Source organism: Elephas maximus, chromosome 1 (assembly GCF_024166365.1).
Source record: "Elephas maximus indicus isolate mEleMax1 chromosome 1, mEleMax1 primary haplotype, whole genome shotgun sequence".
Classification (NCBI taxonomy): domain Eukaryota; kingdom Metazoa; phylum Chordata; class Mammalia; order Proboscidea; family Elephantidae; genus Elephas; species Elephas maximus.
This window is the reverse complement of record NC_064819.1, coordinates 204756416-204779654: the sequence shown is the minus strand read 5'-3', so window position 1 is coordinate 204779654 and position 23239 is coordinate 204756416. Positions and strand designations below refer to the sequence as shown.

The 23239-nt window shown below is 39.7% G+C and overlaps 1 protein-coding gene across 3 annotated transcripts in view; it reads right to left on the bottom strand.

Annotated features, from left to right (window-relative positions):
* Positions 1 to 1040: 1040 nt before the first annotated feature.
* Positions 1041 to 23239, bottom strand: part of MYB (MYB proto-oncogene, transcription factor) — a 45693-nt gene continuing 23494 nt past the window's right edge. For 2 of the 3 annotated variants that reach the window (XM_049901626.1, XM_049901655.1), the window contains 2 exons: positions 22545 to 22652; positions 1041 to 2347 (listed from right to left, as the gene is read on the bottom strand). In XM_049901626.1, the coding sequence (XP_049757583.1) occupies positions 2231 to 2347; positions 22545 to 22652 (225 nt within the window). In that variant the 3' untranslated portion in view covers positions 1041 to 2230. The remainder of the gene's footprint in view (positions 2348 to 22544; positions 22653 to 23239) is intronic. The other variant, XM_049901635.1, reaches the window with a different exon arrangement.

Sequence of the window (23239 nt, the reverse complement as noted above, 5' to 3'; positions counted from 1 at the left end):
TCCAAGTTCATACTGCTAGTAAGTGGTAGAGTCAGCACCTGGAAAAATACTCAAAAGAGTGTTGAATATAAAAAACTTCCTAACACTAGGATGAAGTGTTATGATCTATCAGAAAGATGATCAAAGAATGCTAAGCTATATTAAAGGCTAGTAATTAAAATAGGTGTAACAAATCCTTTGCTCTACTAATACCAAGTGTTTAACATCATACATACGAGAATTTAAAGTCTCAGTTGAAACAGATTGACTAAAGGAAATGATAAGGTATTTGTGTTAAAGAGATTGTAGCACAGGGAAATAAACACTGAGCTAAGAGAGGGAAGCCAGTGGAGATTCAGCTGTAAAATGGGGGAGTTGGACTGAGTGGTAGCTGGGCTGGGACTCCACGTCCTTGTTCCTCCAGAACGCATCCTCCAGCTCTCTGCCTTAGGAGGCTGACCATCTGGCTTACATCAGGGCACTTATTTGCCCTCTGGCAACTGGTAACTGGTTGGTTCTGCCAATGAGGTGCCCAGGCAGAGATGGGAGCTATACGGGAAGCAAAGTTAGGGCATTACCTCTAGCTCCCTCCCTGTAAGGTCACCTTGGACATCAATGACTTTGCCAGAAGCCCCAATTCCACTCAAGGGTTCCTGCTTTCCACAACTCTCCCCCTCTAGGTGGCAGTAGCATGAGGCCTATATCCACGTGCCTGCACTATGCCTGTGGTTCCACTACACCCTGCCCACATCTATGGTACCAGTCTCTTTGTAAATGAACTCCCCTCACATCATCCCAGTTGGAATGCTGCTGGAACCCTGGCTGATACAGTCTGGAAGATCCCTTACAGTTGGTATTCTGCACATGATTATTTTGTGTACTTTTTAAATTGGTTTGTCTGCTCCTCTTTCTCCAAAGTATGATTCTTGGCTTTATCACATTGAGTTCAGAATCTGGGCAATTTATTAATCGTACCGTGTTGCCTTCATTTTCTTTAAAGTCTGATTATTGTCCATGATCACAAATAAGAGAGAAGTCAAAAGTAAGTAAAATAAGGGCACAGCTTTATTTCTCTACAAGGCAGTAAGTACACTCTCATATCAAAAGTTTAGTGCCGGCCATCTTGCACCAAATGTTCTTAAGGCAGCAACTGGGTATCAACCCCAGTCTTCTGTCTCCCAGCTGCAAACTCAGGCTCCGTGCAGCAGTTCTGAGACCATACACTTAGAAACCATGGATGCGATAAAACACACAACCCTGAATTAAAGAGCAGTCAGGCTGAACTCAAAACAAAACACAGGACATCAACAACATAGATCTCCCAAAAAAGAAGTGCAATGCATTGCTCTTAAAAACCAACAATAACAAACAACAACAACAAATGCAAAATCTCCCAAATAAGTTTTCCAATGTATTACAAAAGGAAAAAATGTATATATATATGTATGTATATATATATAAAAAATAAAAAAAGTTTGAAATACTAGTGCATAGTCAATTACCTAACACCAAGTTTCTTTTCTTTCCATCCAAAGCTCTACTGCCCCTCTGAAACTAGCAGCAATGTCTACAGGCTAAGACCATAGCAGCAAAACACATTTTTCATTTGGCATTTACAAAATTAAATTACTGAATAAAAATATAATTTTTTTTATAAAACTATTTCATACAGTAATAATTTTTAAAGCAAGCTAACAAAAACTCATAAAATGGTTTAGTACAGTAAATGTACCCCCAATGCTATTAACCATAAATGAGCATTTACAATCTTGGTTAATTATCCCATGGTATTAAGTCAACATCTAGAGTAATGCTTATGCTGATTTTTTTTTTTTTTAATCAATATATTGTGTTTAGTGATTGAGGAAAGTGAAATATTGGAGTACCTTTTCTTAATGTAAAAATTCAAAGAAGTCATCACAGGAGAAAATACTGGTTTGTTGGATCCTCTAAAATACAGATAAATCACTTTATGTTTAAAAAAATTTTGCATTAAGATATTAACAATTGATGACAATTCATTACCTAATAATTTAGGTAAGACTGTTATTTATTTTTAAAAAAATTCTTTTAGTTGGATGAAATCCAATAAGATTTCGGTCAACTAAATGCACTTTGTGCTGCTCTCAACTGTTGTACCACAACAAAAATAGGCTCTTCTCCCATTCATGAAAAGTTTCATGTAGAGGAATGATAGATCCCAAGTCAACTTGAAGTGTTCTGAAAACCATAATGCTTGTCTGGAAACATCTCACATGACCAGAGTCCGGGCCGAGAATGCATTCACATATTTCCGAGCCTGACTGGAAGCCGTCATCTGATCCTCTGTCTTTCCACAGGATGCAGATTCCCAGGCACTGCTACAAGGCTAATGGAGAAAAAGAGGGTGACAGCAAGGTCAGACCAGGAAGCACATATTATAGTTTGCAAATGGACTCCTGATCCCAGCAGAGCCAGTATACGAAATTTTTACAGCCAGCTAGCAAGTGGTTGACACCAGGAAGCCTTTGTCAGATACAGCCCTGACTCCCTGACACCTGGGAATTCAGCATTCTCGAATGATATTATTTATCAAAAACCAAACTGAATCAAGTTGATTTCGACTGATGGCAACCCCAAGTGTACAGGGTACAACTATGTTCCATAGGGCTTTCAAGGCTGTGACCTTCCGGAATCCGACTGCCAGGTCCCTTCTTCCAGGTCACCTGTGGGTGAGCTTGAACTGCCAACCTTTCAGTTAGTAGTTGAGTGTTTAACTCTTTGTGCCACCCTGGGACTTATTATTTACCAGAAATTGTTTATTTTTGAGAGGGAAAACCCACTCCACGCAGAATTGAAAGATACAAGCACGTCTTCACGCTTTAATGCCTTTTATTCAGTGATTTTATGGCACTAGAGACAGGAATGAAGGTAATTTCCAGAAGTCTAAAGTGAGCTGCAGGCATATTTACTCATTAAGCAAATTGGTTAAGTGCCTGAGGGAAGAAGCTTCCGTAGGTGCTGGAATTGAGCAATACCTACTAACTGTAGTATAAATTTTCCCATCCATTAATTTAGAAACATCTGCTTGTCAGTATAGCTTAACTTAAAATTTTTTTAATTGTGGTAATATTTATGTAACAAAACATTTGACATGTTAACCATTTTCAAGTATACCATTCAGTGGCATTACTTCCACCATATTGGGCGATCATCACCACCATCCACTTCCAAAATGATTCTCATCTCCCTAAAGAGAAACTCAATGCTCCTTAATGGCTTAACTTCTAAAGGCACGCTGGAGGATACAAGATAGAACTAACATCTAATGGGCAGCATCCTGATGCCAGGTATACTGTTCAGCACTTCAACTCACATCAGTTCATTTATACAGCACAGCAACCCTGTGAGGTAGGTTCCTTCTCTCTTTGGTCAGGCTGGGAAATGGAGATTTGGGAGAGCGGGGGTAATTTGCTTAAGGCTACTCTGCAGGTCAACGGCATAGTGGCTTTAACCCAGGTCTACCTTCTGCATAGCCCCGGCTCTTGTCATGCCTCCATGCTGCCTCACACTAAAATATGTACTATTTATTCCCCTTTTGTTTCCAAAAGGATTTAAGATGCTTAAAAAATGAATATAAGAAAGCAGGATATAAAAAGTGCAGAAACTGGGGTCACAGAGAAATAAATGTGGAAAAATAAATAATATAAAGATGGGGTGAGACCTAAAGAATAGTGTACTAGCTAGAGGTAAACCACAAGCTTGATTCTGAGCTCCGTAGCAGCCAATGGAAAGAAGGAAACAGAAATACAATCAGATATAATATTGGTGTCCATAGGCTCAAAAACAAACCAGTGGTTTAGAAAAAGCACAACTATTCTTGGTACTGACATCTAAGGGGAATTTTTTCCCCATAGGACAAAAGAAGACTAAGAAAAGAAAGGCCTCTGCTTTCCAGAGCTTAAAGTGTCCTTTAGGAAACAAAATGAACACATGTGAGAAACAGGTAAAGTAATAACAGACAGCATGTGAAAAGTCTCTTGTTAGGTCTTGTCAAGTCAGTTCCGAGTCATAGGGACCCTATGTACAACAGAACAAAACACTGTCCATCCTGCATCATCCTCACAATTATTGCTATGCTTGAGCCCACTGCAGCAGCTGCTATATCTATCCATCTCATTGAGGTCTTCCCCTTTTTCATTGACTCTCTGCTTTACCAAGCATGATGTCCTTCTCCAGGGACTGATTCCTCCTAATAACATGTCCAAAATACATGAGAAAAAGTCTTGCCACCCTTGCTTCTAAGGAGCATTCAGGCTGTACTTCTTCCAAGACAGATTTTTTCGTTCTTCTGGTAGTATATTCAATATTCTTCATCAACACCATAATTCAAAGGCGTCAGTTCTTCTTCGGTCTCCCTTATTCAATATCTAGCTTTCGTATGCATATGAGGCAATTGAAAATACCAGGACTTGGGTAAGGTGCGCCTTAGTCCTCAAAGTGATATCTTTGGTTTTTAACACTTTTGATTTAGATAGGTAGAAAAGGAGTGTGACCCAGGTGGAAGAAATAGCACAAAAAAGCCAGGAAGCTGCAATTTATATATTACTGTGGGATGGAGTAGGCATATGGTGGATTAAATGACAAATAACACTTAACGAGCACTGTCTTAGTTACCTAGCGCTGCTATAATAGAAATACTACAAGTGGCTGGCTTGTGGTATTTGTTTTCTCAGTTTTATATTTTATTTATTTTCTCACAGCACCCCAAATTCAGGGTGCTGGCTCTAGGGGAAGGCTTTCTCCGTGTTGGTTCTTATCTCTTCTGAGCTTCTGCTCCTGGGCGATCTTCATGTGGCCTGGCAGCTCTCTTTTCCCATCTCTGCTTCTCTCGCTTGATTGTTTAATCTCTTTTTATATTGCACAAGAGATTGATTTAAGACATACCCTACACTAATCCTGTCTCATTAATATAAAGACAACCCATTCCCAAATGTATAAAGTTAGGATTTACAATACATATTTTGGGGGGACACAATTCAATACATAACATTCCACCATTCACCCCCCAAATTCATGTCCTTGCTACATGAAAAACATTCTCCCCATCACATCATTCCAAAAGTCATAAATCAACTCCAAGTTCAAAATCGCATCTTCTGAATCATCTAAATCAAATATGGGCGAGGCTTTAGGCATATTCCATCCTGGGGCAAAATTCCTCTTCATCTGTGAACCAGTGAAATCTAGATTACAAGCTACCTGTTTCCAAAGTGCAATAGTAAAAGAGGCACAAGGTAGATGTTCCATTACAAATGGGAGAAACTGGATGGAAAAAAGGGAAAAAGGGCACCAAGCAAGTCCAAAACCCAGCAGAATACATTACATTAGCTCTCAAGTCTTGAAAATAATCCTCTGTTCTCTGAAACCATCTGGGGAATGGCTCTGTCTTCCAGACTCTGAGTGTTGACCAAGCCATCTGGATTCTGGGTGGAGGCCCCTCGACCCTGGGCTTCAGCTCCACCTTACAGGCCCACTGGGAGGATGGTAACTGTGTCCCTTGGTTTTGGGCAGCCCCATTCTCCTAGTCCATCTGAGTGTCAACCCCTCCCCCCCAGCCCCAGTAGGCCCTGTTCTTCTGCCCCTTGGGCATGGCGGCTTCACCCTTTCAGCTTGGGAAGCGACTCATCCCCCTGGCACTCCTGAACGGCAGCCCCACACTCCAAACTAAATTGGTGAAGATCTGACTCTTAAACCTAGAAGGCGTGACTCTACCCTTTGAAACGGATGGAGCCCTGCTTCCAATGCTCCTTCCAACAGTTCTGCTGATCTCCCAGCTGCTCCAGGGATGGTCGTTTTCTTTTCTTGAAGGACAATAGATGTAGCTCCTTTGGCCTATTTCCTGCCTATAGATATCCAAGAGATAGACAGTGTTCTTTCTCTTTCCCCTTCAGTCTAAGCTGATGGGTTTTCTGCTGTGGTAGCTTGTTAGAGCCATCAGTCACAAGCTAAATCTCTTTAACAAAAGATTGTGTAGTCAGGTCCTTGGTGAACATTCTAGAACACGTCCTTAGTTTGTACAACAGAATTTTCCAAATCGTTAAGTTTTGTTTCCGTTTTGCACTCTTCGTTTTTAAGTCCATCTCTTTCCTCTCTCATTTTACTAATAAGTGGCAAGGAGGAACCACAAGGCCCCTTTAAGATCTTGCTTAGAAATCTCCTCAGCCAGATATCTAAGTTCATCACTTACAAGTTCTATCTTCCACAAACATCCGAGCATAATTCAGATAAGTTCTTTGCCACTGCATAAAAAGCATCACCCTTCCTCCACTGTTCAATCGCATATTCATCATTTTCTTTTAAAGCCTCACCAGAAGCACATTTAACATCCACATTTCTAGCAACACTCTGTTGCTGGCACCGTACTGTCATTGTTAGGTGCCACTGAGTCAGTTCCACCTCATAGTGACCCCATGTACAACAGAACAACACACTGCCTGGTCCTGTACCAACCCCATGATCATCTCTATGGTTAAGCCCATTGCTCCAGCCACTGTGCCAATCCATCTTGTTGAGGGTCTTCCTCTTTTTCACTGACTCTCCATTTTACCAAGTATGATGTCCTTCTCCAGGGACTGGTCCCTTTTGATAACATATCCACAGCAGGTGAGAGGAAGCCTCATCATTGTTGCCTCTAAGGAGCATTCTGGCTGTACTTCTTCCAAGACAGATTTGCTCATTCTTTTGGCAGTCCATGTGTATATTCGATATTCTTCGTCAATACCACAACTAAAAGACATCAATTCTTCTTTGGTTTTCCTTATTCGTTGTCCAACTTTCACATGTATACGAGGTAATTGAAAACACCATGGCTTGGGTCAGGTGCGCCTTAGTCCTCAAAGGGACATCTCTGCTTTTGAACACTTTAAAGAGGTGTTTTGCAGCAGATTTGCCCAATGCAATGTGTCGTTTGATTTCCCGACTGCTGCTTCCAGGGGTGTTGATTGTGGATCCAAGGAAATGAAATCCTTGACAACTTCAATCTTTTCTCCATTTATCTTATGTTGCTTATTGGTCCAGTTCCTAGAATTTTTGTTTTCTTTATGTTGAGGTTTAATCCATACTGAAGGCTGTAACCTTTGATCTTCATCATTAAGTGCTTCAAGTCCTCTTCACTTTCTGCAAGCAAGGTTGTGTCATCTGCATAACGCAGGTTGTTAATGAGTCTTCTTCCAATCCTGATGCCCTGTTCTCCTTCATATAATCCAGCTTCTCAGATTTTTTGCTCAGCATATAAATTGAATAAATATGGTGAAAGGATATAATCCTGTTGCACACCTGACTCTTAACTACGCAGTATTCCCTTGTTCTGTTAGAACAATTGCCTCTTGAGCTATACAAAGGTTCCACATGAGCACAATTAAGTGTACTGTATTCTCTAAGATGATACTTTCTCTATAGCTCTCCTTACTTCCTTCTGAGCCCTCACCAGAACTGCCTTTGATAGCCATAATTCTATTAACAGTCTCTTCAAGGCCATCTAGGCTTTACTATTAGGCACCTTAAAACTCTTCCAGCCTCTACCCATTACCCAATTCCAAAACTGCTTCCACATTTAGGTTATCTGTAACAGCAGCACCCCACTCTTCTGGTATCAAATTCTGTCTTAGTTATCTAGTGCTGTTATAATAGAAATACCACAAGTGGATGACTTTAACACACAGAAATTTATTTTCTCACAGTTTAGGAGGTTAGAAGTCTGAATTCAGGTTACCAGTTCTAGGAGAAGGCTTTGCAGGAAGGTCCTTGTCTCTTCTGAGCTTCTGCTTCTGGACAATCTGCTTGTACCTTGGCATCTCTCTTCTCCCATCTCTGTTTCTCCCACTTGCTTGTTTAATCTCTTTTTACTTTTCAAAAAGATTAAGACACACTCTAAACTAATTCTGTCTCATTAATATAACAAAGCACAACCCATTTAAATGGGATTATAACCACTGGCACAGAGGTTAGGATTTACAACACATATATTTAGGGGACACAATTCAATCCATCATAAGCACTTACTACGTTCCAGAGTCCCTGGGTGGTGCAAGCAGGTAATCTGCTCAGCGGCTAACGGAAAGGTTGGAGGTTCAAGCCCACTCGGAGGCACCTCGGAAGAAAGGCTTGGTGATTGACTTCTGAAAAATCAGCCATTGAAAACCCTATGAAGCACAGTTCCACTCTGACACACATGGGGTCGCCACGAGTCAGAATCAACTTGACAGTAAGAGATTTTTGGTTTTACTCTGTGCTATTACCCATGCTCTAAGTGTTTTACATGTATCATCTCATTTAATTCTCACATAAAACACATCTGGCATAGGTACAATTAATTACACCTGTTTTACAGATTAGAAAAATTGAAAGTAGGAGAGAATTTATGCAATATATTCAAGGTCACCCAGCTAAGAAATGACGGAGCAAGAATTTGAACCGCCTGCAAAAAAAACAAACCTGTTGCCATTGAGTTGATTGACTCATGGCAACCCTATAGGACGGAGTAGAACTGCCCCATAGGGTTTCCAAGGAGTGCCTTGTGGATCTGAACTGCTGACATTTTGGTTAGCAGCCTGAGCTCTTAACCACTGTGTCACCAGGGAACCCCCGGCAGTGTGATATCAGAGTCTGCACCCGTAATGAGTATATATGGTATTTCCATTAGTGTTCTTATCAGGAATAATGCAAGTAACTTGGTGGAAAATTATGAGGTCAGGTCACTGGGGCCTTAGAATATACAAAGAAGCAAAGTGGTATGGTGGTGGTGCAAACGGTTTGCACTCAGCTAACTGAAAGTTTGAAGGTTCAAAATCACGCAGAAGTGCTGTGGAAGAAAGGCCTGGTGATCTACTTCTACAAGATTAAAACAAAGTAAAGCAAAACAAAAAAACAAACCTGTTGCCATCAGGTCGATCCTGACTCATGGTGACCCTATACGACTAGAATAGAATAGAACTGCCCCACAGGGTTTCCAAGATGCGGCTGGTGGATTCAAACTGCCAAACTTTTGATTAGCAGCTGAGTTCTTAACCACTGCACCACCAGGGCTCCTCTGTAAGATTAAAAAAAAAAAGTTTGTTTTTTGAAAACCCTATGGAGTGCAGTTCTACTCTGACAAATCGGTGTCTTAGTTTCTCAGTGCTGCTATAACAGAAATACCACAAGTAGGTGGCTTTAATTAACAGAAATTTATCTTCTCAGGAGGCTGGAAGTGTGAATTCAGGGCACTGGCTCTAGCGAAAGGCTTTCTCTCTGTCCGTTCTGGGGGCAGGGTCGTGCCTCTTTGCCTTTTCTGGTACTCAGCTCCTCGGGGGTCTTCGTGTGGTCCGGCATCTATCTTCCTTCATCTGCGTTTCCTTTCTTCTGTGCCTAATCTGTTTCTTCTGTATCTCAAAAGAGACTGGTTTAAGACACACCCTGCACCAATATGGCCTCATTAACATAACAAAGAAAACCCTATTCCCAAATGGGATCCCATTCACATGTGTTGGGGTTAGGATTTGAACACATATTTCTGGGTGACATAATTTAACACATAACACATGGGGTTGCCATGAGTCAGCATCAACTCCACAGCAACAGGTTTTGTTTTGTTTTGTTTTTTTAATGATAGAAAGAATGTGGTATTTGTAGGGTGGTGGGGTTTCCTCTCCAAGTGGCTGGAATAAATAAAGGTTCAGTGACATAAGGTTTGCAGTTCCATGCTTCTAACTTTTCAACTTTCATAAGACATAAGCAGAACTCCTTGGCTTCTGCCTAACCTGCGGAGCCATCTCATCGCCAGTGTGAATGGTACTGCTGAAGCTCAGAGGCTCAACTCGTAACTGGAAATACCACACAGCAAGATGGATTGTTCTAATGTTTTCCAGGAACTGGTTACCACAAGGAAACCCTGGTGGTGTAGTGGTTAAGAGCTACAGCTGCTAACCAAAAGGTCAGCGGTTTGAATCTACTTGGTGCTCCTTGGAAACCCTATTGAGCAGTTCTACTCTGTCCTATGGAAACGCCGGTGGCCTAGTGGTTAGGTGCTATGGCTGCTAACCAAAGGGTCGGCGGTTTGAATCTACTTGGTGCTCCTTGGAAACCCTATTGAGCAGTTCTACTCTGTCCTATGGAAACGCCGGTGGCCTAGTGGTTAGGTGCTATGGCTGCTAACCAAAGGGTCGGCAGTTTGAATCCACCAGGTGCTCCTTGAAAACTCTATGGGGCAGTTCTACTCTGTCCCATAGGGTCGCTATGAGTCAGAATCAACTGGACTAGACAGGTTTGGTTCTTTTTGGTTTTGGGTATCACAAAAAGGACAAAGATGTCAGACACTTTGGACTGACTTCTGCCACTAAGTCACATTTAATGTTTTCCCGAATAGCATTCCTTGAAATGGTTCGGAATGAATATTTCTCTAGATTCAAGCATGTGGATTAATACAGATTATACATTTCTGTGGTGTGTTATCTGTTCATGCAAATGGCATATTTTAGTTTAATTCATTGCTGACATGCTGTTGCTATAATCTTCCCTTAAAGCACTCAAACACTACATTGACACAAGAAATCAATAAAAAAATAAAATTTAATCTTCTCTTTTCAATTATTGTGCTTATATTTGTGGCCACTGTAGCAATGTCATATATAACTACCATTTGGGACTGAATAGTTAAATACAGTGGCTGTCTACCACAAAGTACTGTGCAATGCTTAAAAGCAACGATTAGAGCTACATAGAGCAGAGTGCACCGATCTTATAGGTAACTTTAAAGTTTACATAAAGAGACATGCAAAAACCCAAAATACATATCTTGAAAGAATACATACAAACAACTGGAGGGACAGGAGGAAGGGAAGTGAGAATGAAGAGAAAAGTGAGGTGCTAGGAAGGAAAGGTCAATTTTTTTCCTCGGGTTACAAAAAATGTTCTCTTTTCCTGAGCTCCTAATTAATATGGAATTGATTTTATAAAAGCATAATTAAATATCTTAAAATACTATGTTAAAATAATCTTATGCTTGCATTTACTATGCCTCCTGTGTAAAAGTCAAGTTCTGATCTTTCGTAATATAATACTTAAGTCGATTCAAAATTGCCAAAGTCTGTTCAGGAGATTCTAATACTAAGAATTATTGGCTTAATGTATTTTCCACTTGAAAACTGACTGTTTTACTAGCTCTTCCACATGGCTCATTACTTTATGCATGTTTGGGTCTTCCTTCAGGGCCAGATATTTATAACAAGATGAATCAGCTTCTGCCAGGTCAAAATAACAGAAATTTACCAAGAAACAAATAAAATTGACTGAAATATCTGATTTCTAGAAAGAACATTATTTCAGGGGTATGTAAGCCCTGCAGCTCAGGGTGTATGGACAGCAGGACAACTGGAACACTTGGTAAAGCTCCCTAAACCTCCTAGCATAGACAAACACCAAGCTAGAGTAGCCACTATGTGGGGGAGAGACTGTGTGGGGGAGAGACTGTGTAGGGGAGCCACTGTGTGGAGAGCACTGTATGGAGAGTACTGTGTGGGGGAATCACTGTGTGAAGAGCACTGTGTGGAGAGCACTGTGTGGAGAGTACTGAGTGGAGAGCACTGTGTGGAGAGCACTGTGTGGAGAGCACTGTGTGGAGAGCACTGTGTGAAGAGTACTGTGTTGAGAGCACTGTGTGGGCAAGACATGTGTGAAGAGTACTATGTGGGGGAGCACTGTGGAGAGCACTGTGTGAAGAGCAGTGTGGGGGAGCCACTGTATGGAGAGCACTGTATGAAGAGCACTGTGTGAAGAGTACTGTGTTGACAGCATTGTGTGGGGGAGACATGTGTGGAGAGTACTATGTAAGGGAGACACTGTGGGGGGGAGCACTGTGTGGGGGAGCCACTGTGTGGGGGAGACACTGTGGAGAGCACCATGTAGGGGTAGCACTGTGTGGAGAGCACTGTGTGGGGGAATACTGTGTCGGGGAGACACTATGGAGAGCACTGTGTGAAGAGCACTCTGTGGGGGAGCACTGTGTGGAGAGCACTGTGTGGGGGAGACACTGTGTGAAGAGCAGTGTGTTGGTGAGCCACTATGGAGAGCACTGTGTGGGGGAGCCACTGTATGGAGAGCACTGTGTGGGGAGCCACTGTATGGAGAGCACTGTGTGGGGAGCCACTGTATGGAGAGCACTGTGTGAAGAGCACTGTGTGGAGAGCACTGTGTGAGGGAGTCACTGTGTGGGGGAGACACTGTGGGGAGGAGATATTATGGGGGGAGCCACTGTTTTGGGGAACCATTGTGTGGAATAGCCACTATGTGGAGAGCACTGTGTGGGGGAGCCACCGTGTGTGGGAACAAGAAGACAAGCATGAGTGGGCAGCCCCCCTTCTGTGATACTAGAACACAAAGCAAGCAGTTCTTACAAGATGCCAACAGTGAATGAAAAAAATTGATCAGAGCAGACCCATAGCCTTGGCGTGACAGTAAGAGAAGAGCATGAGGTTGAGCACGCAGGTAAAAAAAGAAAGGCTCAGGTCCAACAGCTGAAATGGCAGCTGCCTCTCTTTTGCTATTTCATTCTCTCTCCTTACCTTGGAGCCCTGGGGCCCTAGGCCAACTTTTCAAGCAGAAGGAATAGTATTGACAAAGGAGGATTAAATGTCTTTGTCCTGGAAGAGTACTTTTTAATGCTGTCATAGATATCTTTGTGCATCCTCTTTATTTCCTCTTTATAAATTTTAGTTTCATTTATACAAGAGAATTGATAAGAATTATGTATTTCTGCATATGAATTCTTGTTAAGTTACTAACCCATGGTGCTATTCCAGACATGTCACTCTGCCCTAATTCATTCCAACATTAATAATCCTGCCTGCACATCCTCCTCGTGCCAGCCAAGTCATCTTGCTTATCCTGTAATGTGCCTTTAATTGCCTCTGGGCATAAGTGAAGTGTAAACAGTCTGTCAAAATTTTAGCTGGGATATCCTGTTGAAGCACTTTAAATAAATACTTGGATCCTTTGTCGAAAACAGAAGAAATAAAACGAGACAAGACCATGTCCACAGGTGGTTTTCTGTCAGAATTAGATTTTCTTTGCGTTTCCATTTAGGATATGAATAGCTTTTTTCATCATACTGAACAACTACCACTATTATTATTATATTGATATTGCAACTTCACACAATAGCTGCTGAGATCAAAAGCCTGGGCGGGCTATGTGTTTCACAATCTGCAGACCTAACAGAAAAATTTTTAAATTCATTAAGAAAAAAAGATTTTATAAAATTAAAACAACTCTTGAGATGGTATTACATTGTTTCTCTTTTTAAATAAGAAGCAAGTATGAACAGTGTCCAAAAGAGTAAGAAACAAGGATTATCTTATTCTTCAATTTAACCCCTGTGAAGAAAAGATCTACTCTGGACTGAAATTCTAAAAGTCAGAGTTTCCTCCCAAAGGGATATCTTTTAAAAGTGTGTCAGTTATAAGAGGGAATGCAGAAACCTCTAATTGTATCCTGAAGGTCAGGGGTGAATCTTGAGATGAAATTTTGCTGAGGTAAGGTCAACGGCTATCAAAGCTTTCTCGCATGTAAATGTTTCCCTATGCCTGCACAAACCAATGAATTGCTCCAATTTCAGGGCTGCTGATTTTTCTTTGAAAAGAACCTTACAATCTAGGGATTAAAGGTACACAGAGTGACCGGAAGTTGTTCCATCAGGTTCTATATGTGCCTCCTGCTCCACCCAAGCCTAAGTTAACAATTGCTAATGGAGATGAACCTCTCCCAAATTTGAAGTTTGTCCCGGATGTCTCTATGGGTGTCTTTATCTTGCATGTTTATACTTCCCAACTGTTTCTATCACATAGTCTAGGGTATCACAATCCTTTGGAAGAGTAGCTCTTCCCTTCCTGTTAAATCCATTGCCATCAAGTCAATTCCGACTCATAGACACTCTGTAGGACAAAGTAGAACTGCCCCATACAGTTCCCAAGGAGCACCTTGTAGATTCCAACTGCTAACCTGTTGGTTAGCAGCCGTAGCTCTTAACCACTGTGCCGTCAGGGTGTCCAGCCTTTTCCTTAGTCATACGTTAGTTCCAGACTAGTTAAAATTAACACAAGCACCAAATTGCTCTAAAGCAATTCTATCTTTGTATGCCTGAGGAAGATTCAATCTCTGAATATTTATTTTCTCTAAGTGTCATCAACAACAAAATCCACACCTTGTAATGTCTGGGGCAGGGCACTCTGACCTTAGCTCTATATACCTTCCCCATTTATTTAGCCTTTCTGAATTCTGCCCAAAAGCTGTACACAGCAAACTTGCTCAAGTCATAACGTCTATCGAAAGCAGGTCACTACTGATAACTACGTGAATTTTTGCCAGGGTAAGTGGAAAAAAATGACCAAAAGGGAGAACCAAATGAGTACAGAGACATACAGGGGAGGGGGTGAACAATGATACACTACAATAAGAAATGCCCGGAAAGATCTATGCCCCATGTAGATTGTTTCCATGCCTGTTTACATGCCAACACAGGCAGCAAAAAAAAAAAAAAAAAATAGAGAAAACCAGTAAATCAGTTGTTTCATCTCCATAGCACAAAAGAGATATGACTATCTTTATTTCAAGGAATCAGTTGAATCAGCCAACTCTTTTGGTGACCCACTGACATAGTTCTGCAAGGGTGGAACAGGGAATGAGAGAGAGACCGCGCTAGAGGAAAAAATACACCACAGTGCAAGACGACCTGGCCACTGGGGAGGCCTCCATGCCTGTGTTTCTAAGGACAGGAACTGTGTACAGCTCTACCTAGTAATTTCACCAATTATACCTGACTGAAGAAAATGAAAATCCTCACAACTGGACCAACAAACAACATCATGATAAACGAAGAAGAAATAAAGTTTTCAATGATTTCATTCTACTTGGATCAATAATCAACATCCTTGGAAGCAGCACTCAAGAAACCAAATGACATATCGCACTGGGCAAGTCTGCTACAAAAGACCTCTTTAAAGTTTTGAAAAGCAAAGATGCCACTTTGATGACTAAGGTGTGCCTGACCTAGGCCATGGTCTTTTCAATCACCTCATATGCATGTGAAAGCTGAACAATGAAAAAGGAAGAGAGAAGAACTGATGCATTTTAATTGTTGTGTTGGTGAAGAACATTGAATATACTGTGGACTGCCAAAAAAAAAAAGAACAAATTTTTAGAAGTGAGGATGGTAATACTTTAGCTCACTTACTTTGGACCCATCATCAGGAAAGTCCAACTGCTAGAAAAGGATGTCATGCTTGTGATGTATTGACACAGAAGCCACAAGGGTGGACTCAAACATACCAATGATCATAAAGGTGGCGCAAGACTGGGTAATGGCGACTAACAACAACAAACACGTGCTAGCGTGCTGCCATTTGGAAGGTAATATTATATCCATTTGATTCTCACCCTGTGTGATGAATGGAGCATATACTATGTATGGGCCCCGATTTACAGATGAGAGCATTTTATTCCAAAGAGGTTAGTTTACTGTCATGCAATTAGAAAATGGTGAAGCCTAGACTAGAATCCAGGTTCCTGTCTCCTCATGTTGGTTTATTACACACCTCTGCAAAACCTATCATGTGAAAAGATTTTGCCCTATTTTTTTTTTAACAGAAAGTTTCATAAACAACTCATATAAAGATAGGAGCGATCCAAAACACACTGAATTAAAAGGCTGAGGGGGAAAAAGTGAGTTTCAATTTCCAGCAATAATATTTTAAAAGTTTTTGACACTGTGCAAATGTGTTTAAATAGTAATGGCTGAAACATTTACTTCAATTAAAGTCACTGTTTTTTAAAAAAAAGTAAGGCCACGACAAGCGGAGTGAAGAAATGAAAATTTAAGGCTGTCATTCTGTGATCACAAGAAAGAGGAGAGTGAGTGAGTAAAAAGCATATGAACACATCATTGACACTAGGGTTTTAAATAGGAATAAAAGGAAATTAGAATTTAAGAGAAAAATACAGAAGTCCTGAAGGCTTATAACTTAAGCATAGTTTCAGATCTACCTGTAAAGATGTAAAGGTGTCTACCTTAAGAAATGTTTATTAGTATAATGTATTTATTTCAAAATGTAAAGCACATTGAGAGCATACTGAGGAAAACAGGCACCTCTTTTCTCCTTGCTAAGGAGGAAGCTCTGTGTGTGTGTGCCTGCCTCTGCGTATGGGCCCTAATTCCTTCCCCAATCCTTTGATGACGGAGGAAAGGGGCAATGAAAGATACAAATTCACCCAAATGGCTCTCTCTCAGTGTAACTTTTGAATGGCAGACTCCAGTAACGTTCTTCAGTGAATCTGCCTTGCCTGTCTCAAACTGCAAATTTTCTACACTGAATGTGCTATTTGCTCATTTGTGATCATTTTATAAGCTCCTATACTTCACCTCTACCCACATACAACGTGGGGAAAAAGGCTGAGTACTGACAATGGTGCAATATGAATATCTCACATCTTCTGAGTCACATGAAAGACACAAAATCGAAACTATCTTAGAACATTTTTATTATAAAAGTACCCTATTTGCTTTTACAATTTAAAATTATTTTGTTTTTAAAGAAACCTAGCAATTATAAGATTATACAGCTGCCTCCTCAAATTCCTTTTGGAAAAAGATGAAGCATAAATAAAACCCAAATATAGTATTATTTGTACATGATGGCTAATAAAAGCCTCTATTGAAACACCCTAGTTTATAAATTGGGGGATAGGGCAAATTGTTTCTCAACGACAACCCACGCAATGATGGGCATACTTAGCACCCTGATTTTGGTCTCTACACACCATTTCCCACTAACAGCACTCATAGCTCCTTGAAGAAAGGGCTGATTCCAGAAAGAAAAGTAGGAAGTGTGACTATTTAAATTTAAATTAACATGAATTAAATAAAATGAAAAATTCTCTGCCTTAGTGGCACATTTCAAGTGCTCAATAGCTACATATGACTAAAACCAAAAAAACCTGCTACTGTCAGGTCGATTCTGACTCATGGAGACCCTGTAGAACAGAGTAGAACTGTTCTGTGAAGTTCCCAAGGAGCGGCTGGTGGATTCGAACTGCTGCCCTTTTAGTTATCAGCCTGAGCTCTTAACCACTGTGCCACCAGGCCTCCTACATATGACTAGTGGTCATCATATTGGACAAAAGCATATGCACATTTCCATCATTACAGAAAGTTCTATTGAACAGCACTGGTCCAGCTATTAAAAGAGATTTAAGAGACTTAACAGTCATAGTGGTTAAGTGCTATGGCTGCTAACCAAAGGGTTGGCAGTTCGAATCCACCAGGCGCTCCTTGGAAACTCTATGGGGCAGTTCTACTCTGTCCTATAGGGTCGCTATGAGTCGGAATCGACTTGACGGCACTGGGTTTTTGTTTGTTAACAGTCAAATACAATGTGTGAACTTGTTTCAATCTTGAGAGAATAAATAAACAAAAAGATTCTTTTTTGGATTAAAGGGAAAATTTGAATATAGTTTGGGAATTAGAGTATTAAGGAATTATTGCAAATTATAGTGTGCGACAAGGTATTGTGTTATATATGAAAATGTTATTTTTGGAGATATAGCTAGAAGTATGTAAGAATGAAATATTACCTGAAATTTGCTTTAAAAATACTTCATAAAATAGATGAAACAGATATGGCAAAATGTTCATAACTGAAATCTAGATCATGGTATTTTTCTTCTACGTATGTTTGAAATTTATCATAACAAAATGTCATAAACGTATAGCTTCTTGCATTTCTAATATAAAAATATCAAATGTAATCTACACATATTGATGTGTAAGCATGTGCATTTATATGTACAATAAAAGCCAAATCATAAAGGTCTGTGGGCCTCAAAAACAATAATAACTGCTCTGCCTAAAACATTATTGCCATAATAAAGCCATGGATGATTAAAACTGAAAAGGCAAAACAACACAGGGTTATGCAGTCTCTACTGTTTTCAATATCAAATATAACAACTTTATTATTTTATTGCTAAAATTGTTCTTGTACATAAGTAAATTTATTTAGATAATTGGATAGCTAGACAATCAGCTGCACCTTACAAGTGGCAAATATTCTAAGTTTTAGAAGTATCTAAATTTTAAAATACTTAGGGGTAATTATATTTCATTGTTTTAATTAAAAGTACTATGACAAAAATGTCTAGATGGTTTGCCTAAAAATCCCATTTAATGTCTGATATATTTGTAGGTACAAATCAATAAAGTTATAGATTATATAAAGTACTCTTAAATTGAATAACCAGACCATTTAATAATAATGTATTCAATAACACTATTGTGAGAAATCTGCCTAATTTAGGTCAAATCGGATTATCAATGGAAATATCCGAAACATTATGTTTTAAACAAATTTATCACACTGCATAAAAACATATAAATACTGTTGAATAAGGATTAAATGCATAATATGATTCGATTCTAGGCAATATAATGCATTTTTCAATATTTATCATAATAGTTTGAAACATTTTAGAAATCACACATTTCTACACAATCAGAAGCTAGATATCCATGGCACAAAGTGAAGGAGAGAATTGGTGTGTGCCATTCATTCATTTATTGAGTATTTCTTTAAATGAATTAGTTATCTATTACAGCATATTATTAAAATGTTTGATCTGTGTAAATTAGTAAACAATACAGTGTAGATAAAACCACTGATTCTAAAATTAATTTTTAAGCTTCAGTTATCCAGTTTGGTGGAATTAAGAAATAATATCTTCACAATGTGCCATGTATAAATGAGTTCAGTATATAAATGTCAGAATCGGTGAAGTGCCAAATATGCTAGAAAATATAGATTAATAAAACAGAGCTACTATTTAATTTTGAGTTTCAAAGATAATCAGTATTTCTATTAAGTAAAGTAGAAATATATTGACTTAATAAAGTTCCATACTGATAATTTAAAAAATGCAACAGCATTATAAACTTTAAAAAAAAAAAATTAGATAGCCTATTTTTCATAAATACTGACATCTTGCAAAATTTTATATAATGTATATTTTTTATTAGCAAGATGTTCAGCTCTAAATGGTTTTAGCTAAACAGTATTTGGTTAGGCCAAAAGCTATTAGGGTTTGAGTTTAGAAAAATAACCAGAGGTTTTCAATTTATACAATGATCACTGTCCCAAAATATATTAACATGTTTTTCCTTAGAAACTTAAAATGAACTTTTCCTATACATTATAAATACAGGTTAGGTCCCAAACTAGTTTATAAAATATACTTAAAATTTAATCTAGCTTAATTAAAGTACTGGTAAACCAAAGAAGCAAACCAGCTGCCATCAAATCAAATCCAACTCATGGCGACCGCATGTGTGTCAGAGTAGAACCGTGCTCCATAGGGTTTTCAATAGATGAATTTTCAGAAGTAGGTTGCCAGGCCTTTCTTCCGAGGAGCCTCTCAGTGGATCTGAACTGCCAACCTTCTATTTGTACCACCTAGGGACTCCAAGGTTCTGATAAAACCGTAAACCAAGCCCACTGCTATTGAGTCAATTCTGACTCATGGTGATCCCATGTGTTACAGAGTACAAATGCTCCATAGGGTTTTCTTGGCTGTAATCTTTCTAAAAGCAGATTGTCAGGCCTTTCTTCCATGGTGCTGCTAGGTGAGTTTGAACTGCCAACTTTAGGTCAGTAGATGAGTGCAAACCATTTGCACCCCCCAGGGACATTTCCAAAGTACTAGTAAAAAAAATTTAGTCAAATTCTATCTTCTAGAAACCAAGGGCCAGGTAATTCAGGAAGGAAAATAGAAGGAAAAACAAAGGGTTTCCCTTCTGGATCCAGGACTACCTCTCCATAAGATTTTGAAATGGCTGACTTTTGCCCGACATCCTGCTCACGCCTTTGTGTGTCCCTCGTATGCCCTGGTGGAGTGCTGTCTCCTCCTCATCTCCCAGTCTTTGAGATACTCTGAGTCTTCTGCATGTGGGCCCTATTCGGGCCGAACTGGTTCAGCAACTCCCCAGATTCTCCACAAAGTACTAACTCCCTATTTCACACTCCGGGCAACAGTTATCTTTTTCAAAGCAGTTGAATCAGATAGAGCCCACTCGGAAAGCAATCTGATTGAATTCATAAACAAAATATGCCTACAACCCTTTCAGCTCTATATGTATTACTTAAAAATAATACTAAGTGTAAAAGCCCTGTTAGCACAATGGTTAAGTACTCGGCTGCTAACAAAAATATTGCTGGTTCAAACCTAGTAGCTGCTTCATGAGAGAAGGATGTGGCAGTCTGCTTCTGTAAAGATTTATAGCCCTGGGAATCCCTATGGCACAGAATTAACTTGATGGCAACAGGTTTAGTTTTCTGTTTATACTAAGCATCACAAGGAGCCCTGATGGCACAGTGGTTAAGAGCTATAGCTGCTAACCAAAAGGCTGGCAGTTCAAATTCTCCAGCTGTTCCTTGGTAACCCTACAGGACAGTTCTATTTTGTCCTGTAGGGTCGCTAGAAGTCAGAACCTGCTCAACGGCACCTAACAACAAGTATCAGAAATAGATTTCTAATTGGTGCAATTTCAGGTACCATTAAAAACAGGAATTTTTAAGATTCTCACAACTTAAAGGGAGAAGGCCTACTGCAGTGATAGCAAAGCCCTCTAAGTGAGTGAGCAAGCTTCTCCAAGTATACCATCTTAACCAAGTGTCTTTAACTTACAGAATGAAATATAACTTTCCACCTCTGAGGACTTGCCCCGGTTCTCTGTATGCTCCAGGGTTTATGAAGTTTCCCTCAGTGCCGCACAGGGGATCGAGGGAGTGCCCTGCAGGTGGCTGGGTACTGGGCTATTTACTGTTGGGAACTGCTTTAAATAATTTGGGAGAGCAAATTTGCATCCTTATTTACATTTGGCTCAGAAGCAATATGAAATTTATTGTATTTCATCAGCATACACCCACTTCAGAGTTACAAGGAAAATCTCTTTTGATATTAAAACCTGACAGCAGATGGTCAACTACAGATTATCCCCACAACACTGGCTTTCCTATCCTGATAGTCAAATCCAGCTCTAGTTGCCTCCAATGCATGGTGAACGCATGTGTGTCAGCCTAGAGCTATGCACCATAGGGTATTCAATGGCTGACTTTTTGGAAGTAGACTGCCAGGCCTTTCTTCTGAGGTGTCTCTGGGTGAACTTGAACCTCCAACCTTTTGGTTAGTAGCCAAGGGCGTTAACCATTTGCACCCCCTGGGGATGCTGATAGTCAAGTAAACCGCAATTATTTTCTATCTAGCTAATTTCAAACTTCTCTTTTAAATCTAAACAAATACCTGAGCTTTAATTGCTTGGTGATAGAGAGTAAAAAATAAAAGTTTTAGAACAAAAAATAAACTAGATAGAATTTTATAAGATATTTACATGCAGAGGAAGGAAGTACTGACATAGAGGTAATACATGGTCTTAGTGTCTGTCAGCTGTCATCAGGTATGTTTCACTCCGTTATGCTATCATAAAATTTTCCAGCATGTCTCATGACAGCAACAAGAAAACTTTAGAGTTTTAGGCATCAAGAAGTTGTTTAATACCTGGCTACCACCACTGACTGCTCTGACAGGGGTTACAATAGAGGGTTCTGGACAAAGCAGGAGAAAAATGTAGAATAAAATTCAAATTCGCAAAAAAGACCAGACTTACTGGTCTGACAGAGACTGGAGGTACCCCCGGAATGATGGCCTCTGGACCCCCTGCTAACTCAGAACTGAAGCCACTCTGGAAATTTACCTTTCAGCCGAAGATTAGACAGGCCTATAAAACAAGCAGAAACCCTGGTGGCATAGTGGTTTAGTGCTACGGCTGCTAACCAAAGGGTCGGCAGTTCGAATCTGCTAGGCGCTTCTTGGAAACTCTATGGGGCAGTTCTACCCTGTCCTATAGGGTCGCATTGAGTCAGAATCGATTTGACGGCACTGGGTTTGGTTTTTTTGGTTTATAAAACAAACAGTAACACAACGTGAAAACTGTGCGTCTTAGTTCAATCAAGTATATGAGACCATATAGGCAACTCCCGCCCAAAAGCAAGACGAGCAGGCAGGAAGGGACAGGAAAACTGAACGAATGGACACAGGGAACCCTGGGTGGAAAGGGGCAGAGTGCTGACACACTGTGGGGACTGCAACCAATGTCAGAAAACAATGCGTATATAAATTTTTGAATGAGAAACTAATTTGTCCTGTAAGCTTTCACCAAAAGCGCAATAAAATTAAAAAAAAAAAAAAAAGAATAGAATCTTAGAAGGAGGATTACTGGGCCAAAAAGAATGTTAATTTTAATTGTTAATTGAGCTGCCAAACTGTTTTCCAAAAGACTGTAACAATTCACATTTGCGCTAGCAATGTATGAAAATATATTTTTCTCCACAAAAAAAAGAGGTTGTTTAAAAGCATCACTCCCCCATGTCTAAAATGTTAAAAAAAAATTGCAAAAAGATCAGTTTTTCAATGAATGAATTCTAAGATACCAATGCTGGAATAGTAATTACCTGCAAGGGACTCGCCAGGGACCTGTTTTTAGGAGCTGTAAATGCTTTGAGAACATTGTCTTCATCTTCTGATACTGGCGTCATTAAAACGGAACTTGTGAGAATGTTCTAAAGGTAAAGAGAAACATTTGAAATTTAACTGAGGTTGGAAAATATGCATGCCAACACAATTCCAACACCTCAGGGAATAGAGTACTATGAGGTGATATAGATTAGTGTGAAAAAATGCAGGTATCTGCCAGAAATTCTGTTGCCTACGAGCTAAAAGGAGGACTCAGCTATGTACTCACCCTAATCTCACTGTGGCAAATACTGCCATAGTTTTGGGTATGCAGTAGGCACTTAATAAACATTTGTTAAATTAATGAACACATGTTTTTTAAATGAAAGATTTACTAAGCTGTATTGGTTGAATCAACTCAAAGGCAATGGGTTTGGTTTTATTGAGAAAACTATTTCAAATATTGGTACAGAAATATTTTAGAGCTACAAATGAATGACAATACAGTATAATGGTTAAAAGAACTCAGACTTCCTGAGTTCTAACCCAGCATTACCACATATTAGTTATATAACCTCGTGCAAATGACTCAGCCTCCTTGTGCCTCAGGTTCCCAGCTGGCATAATGGGCATGATAATATCACCAACCTTATAGGGTTGTGGTGAGGATTAAATAAGTTGATACATCTAAAGT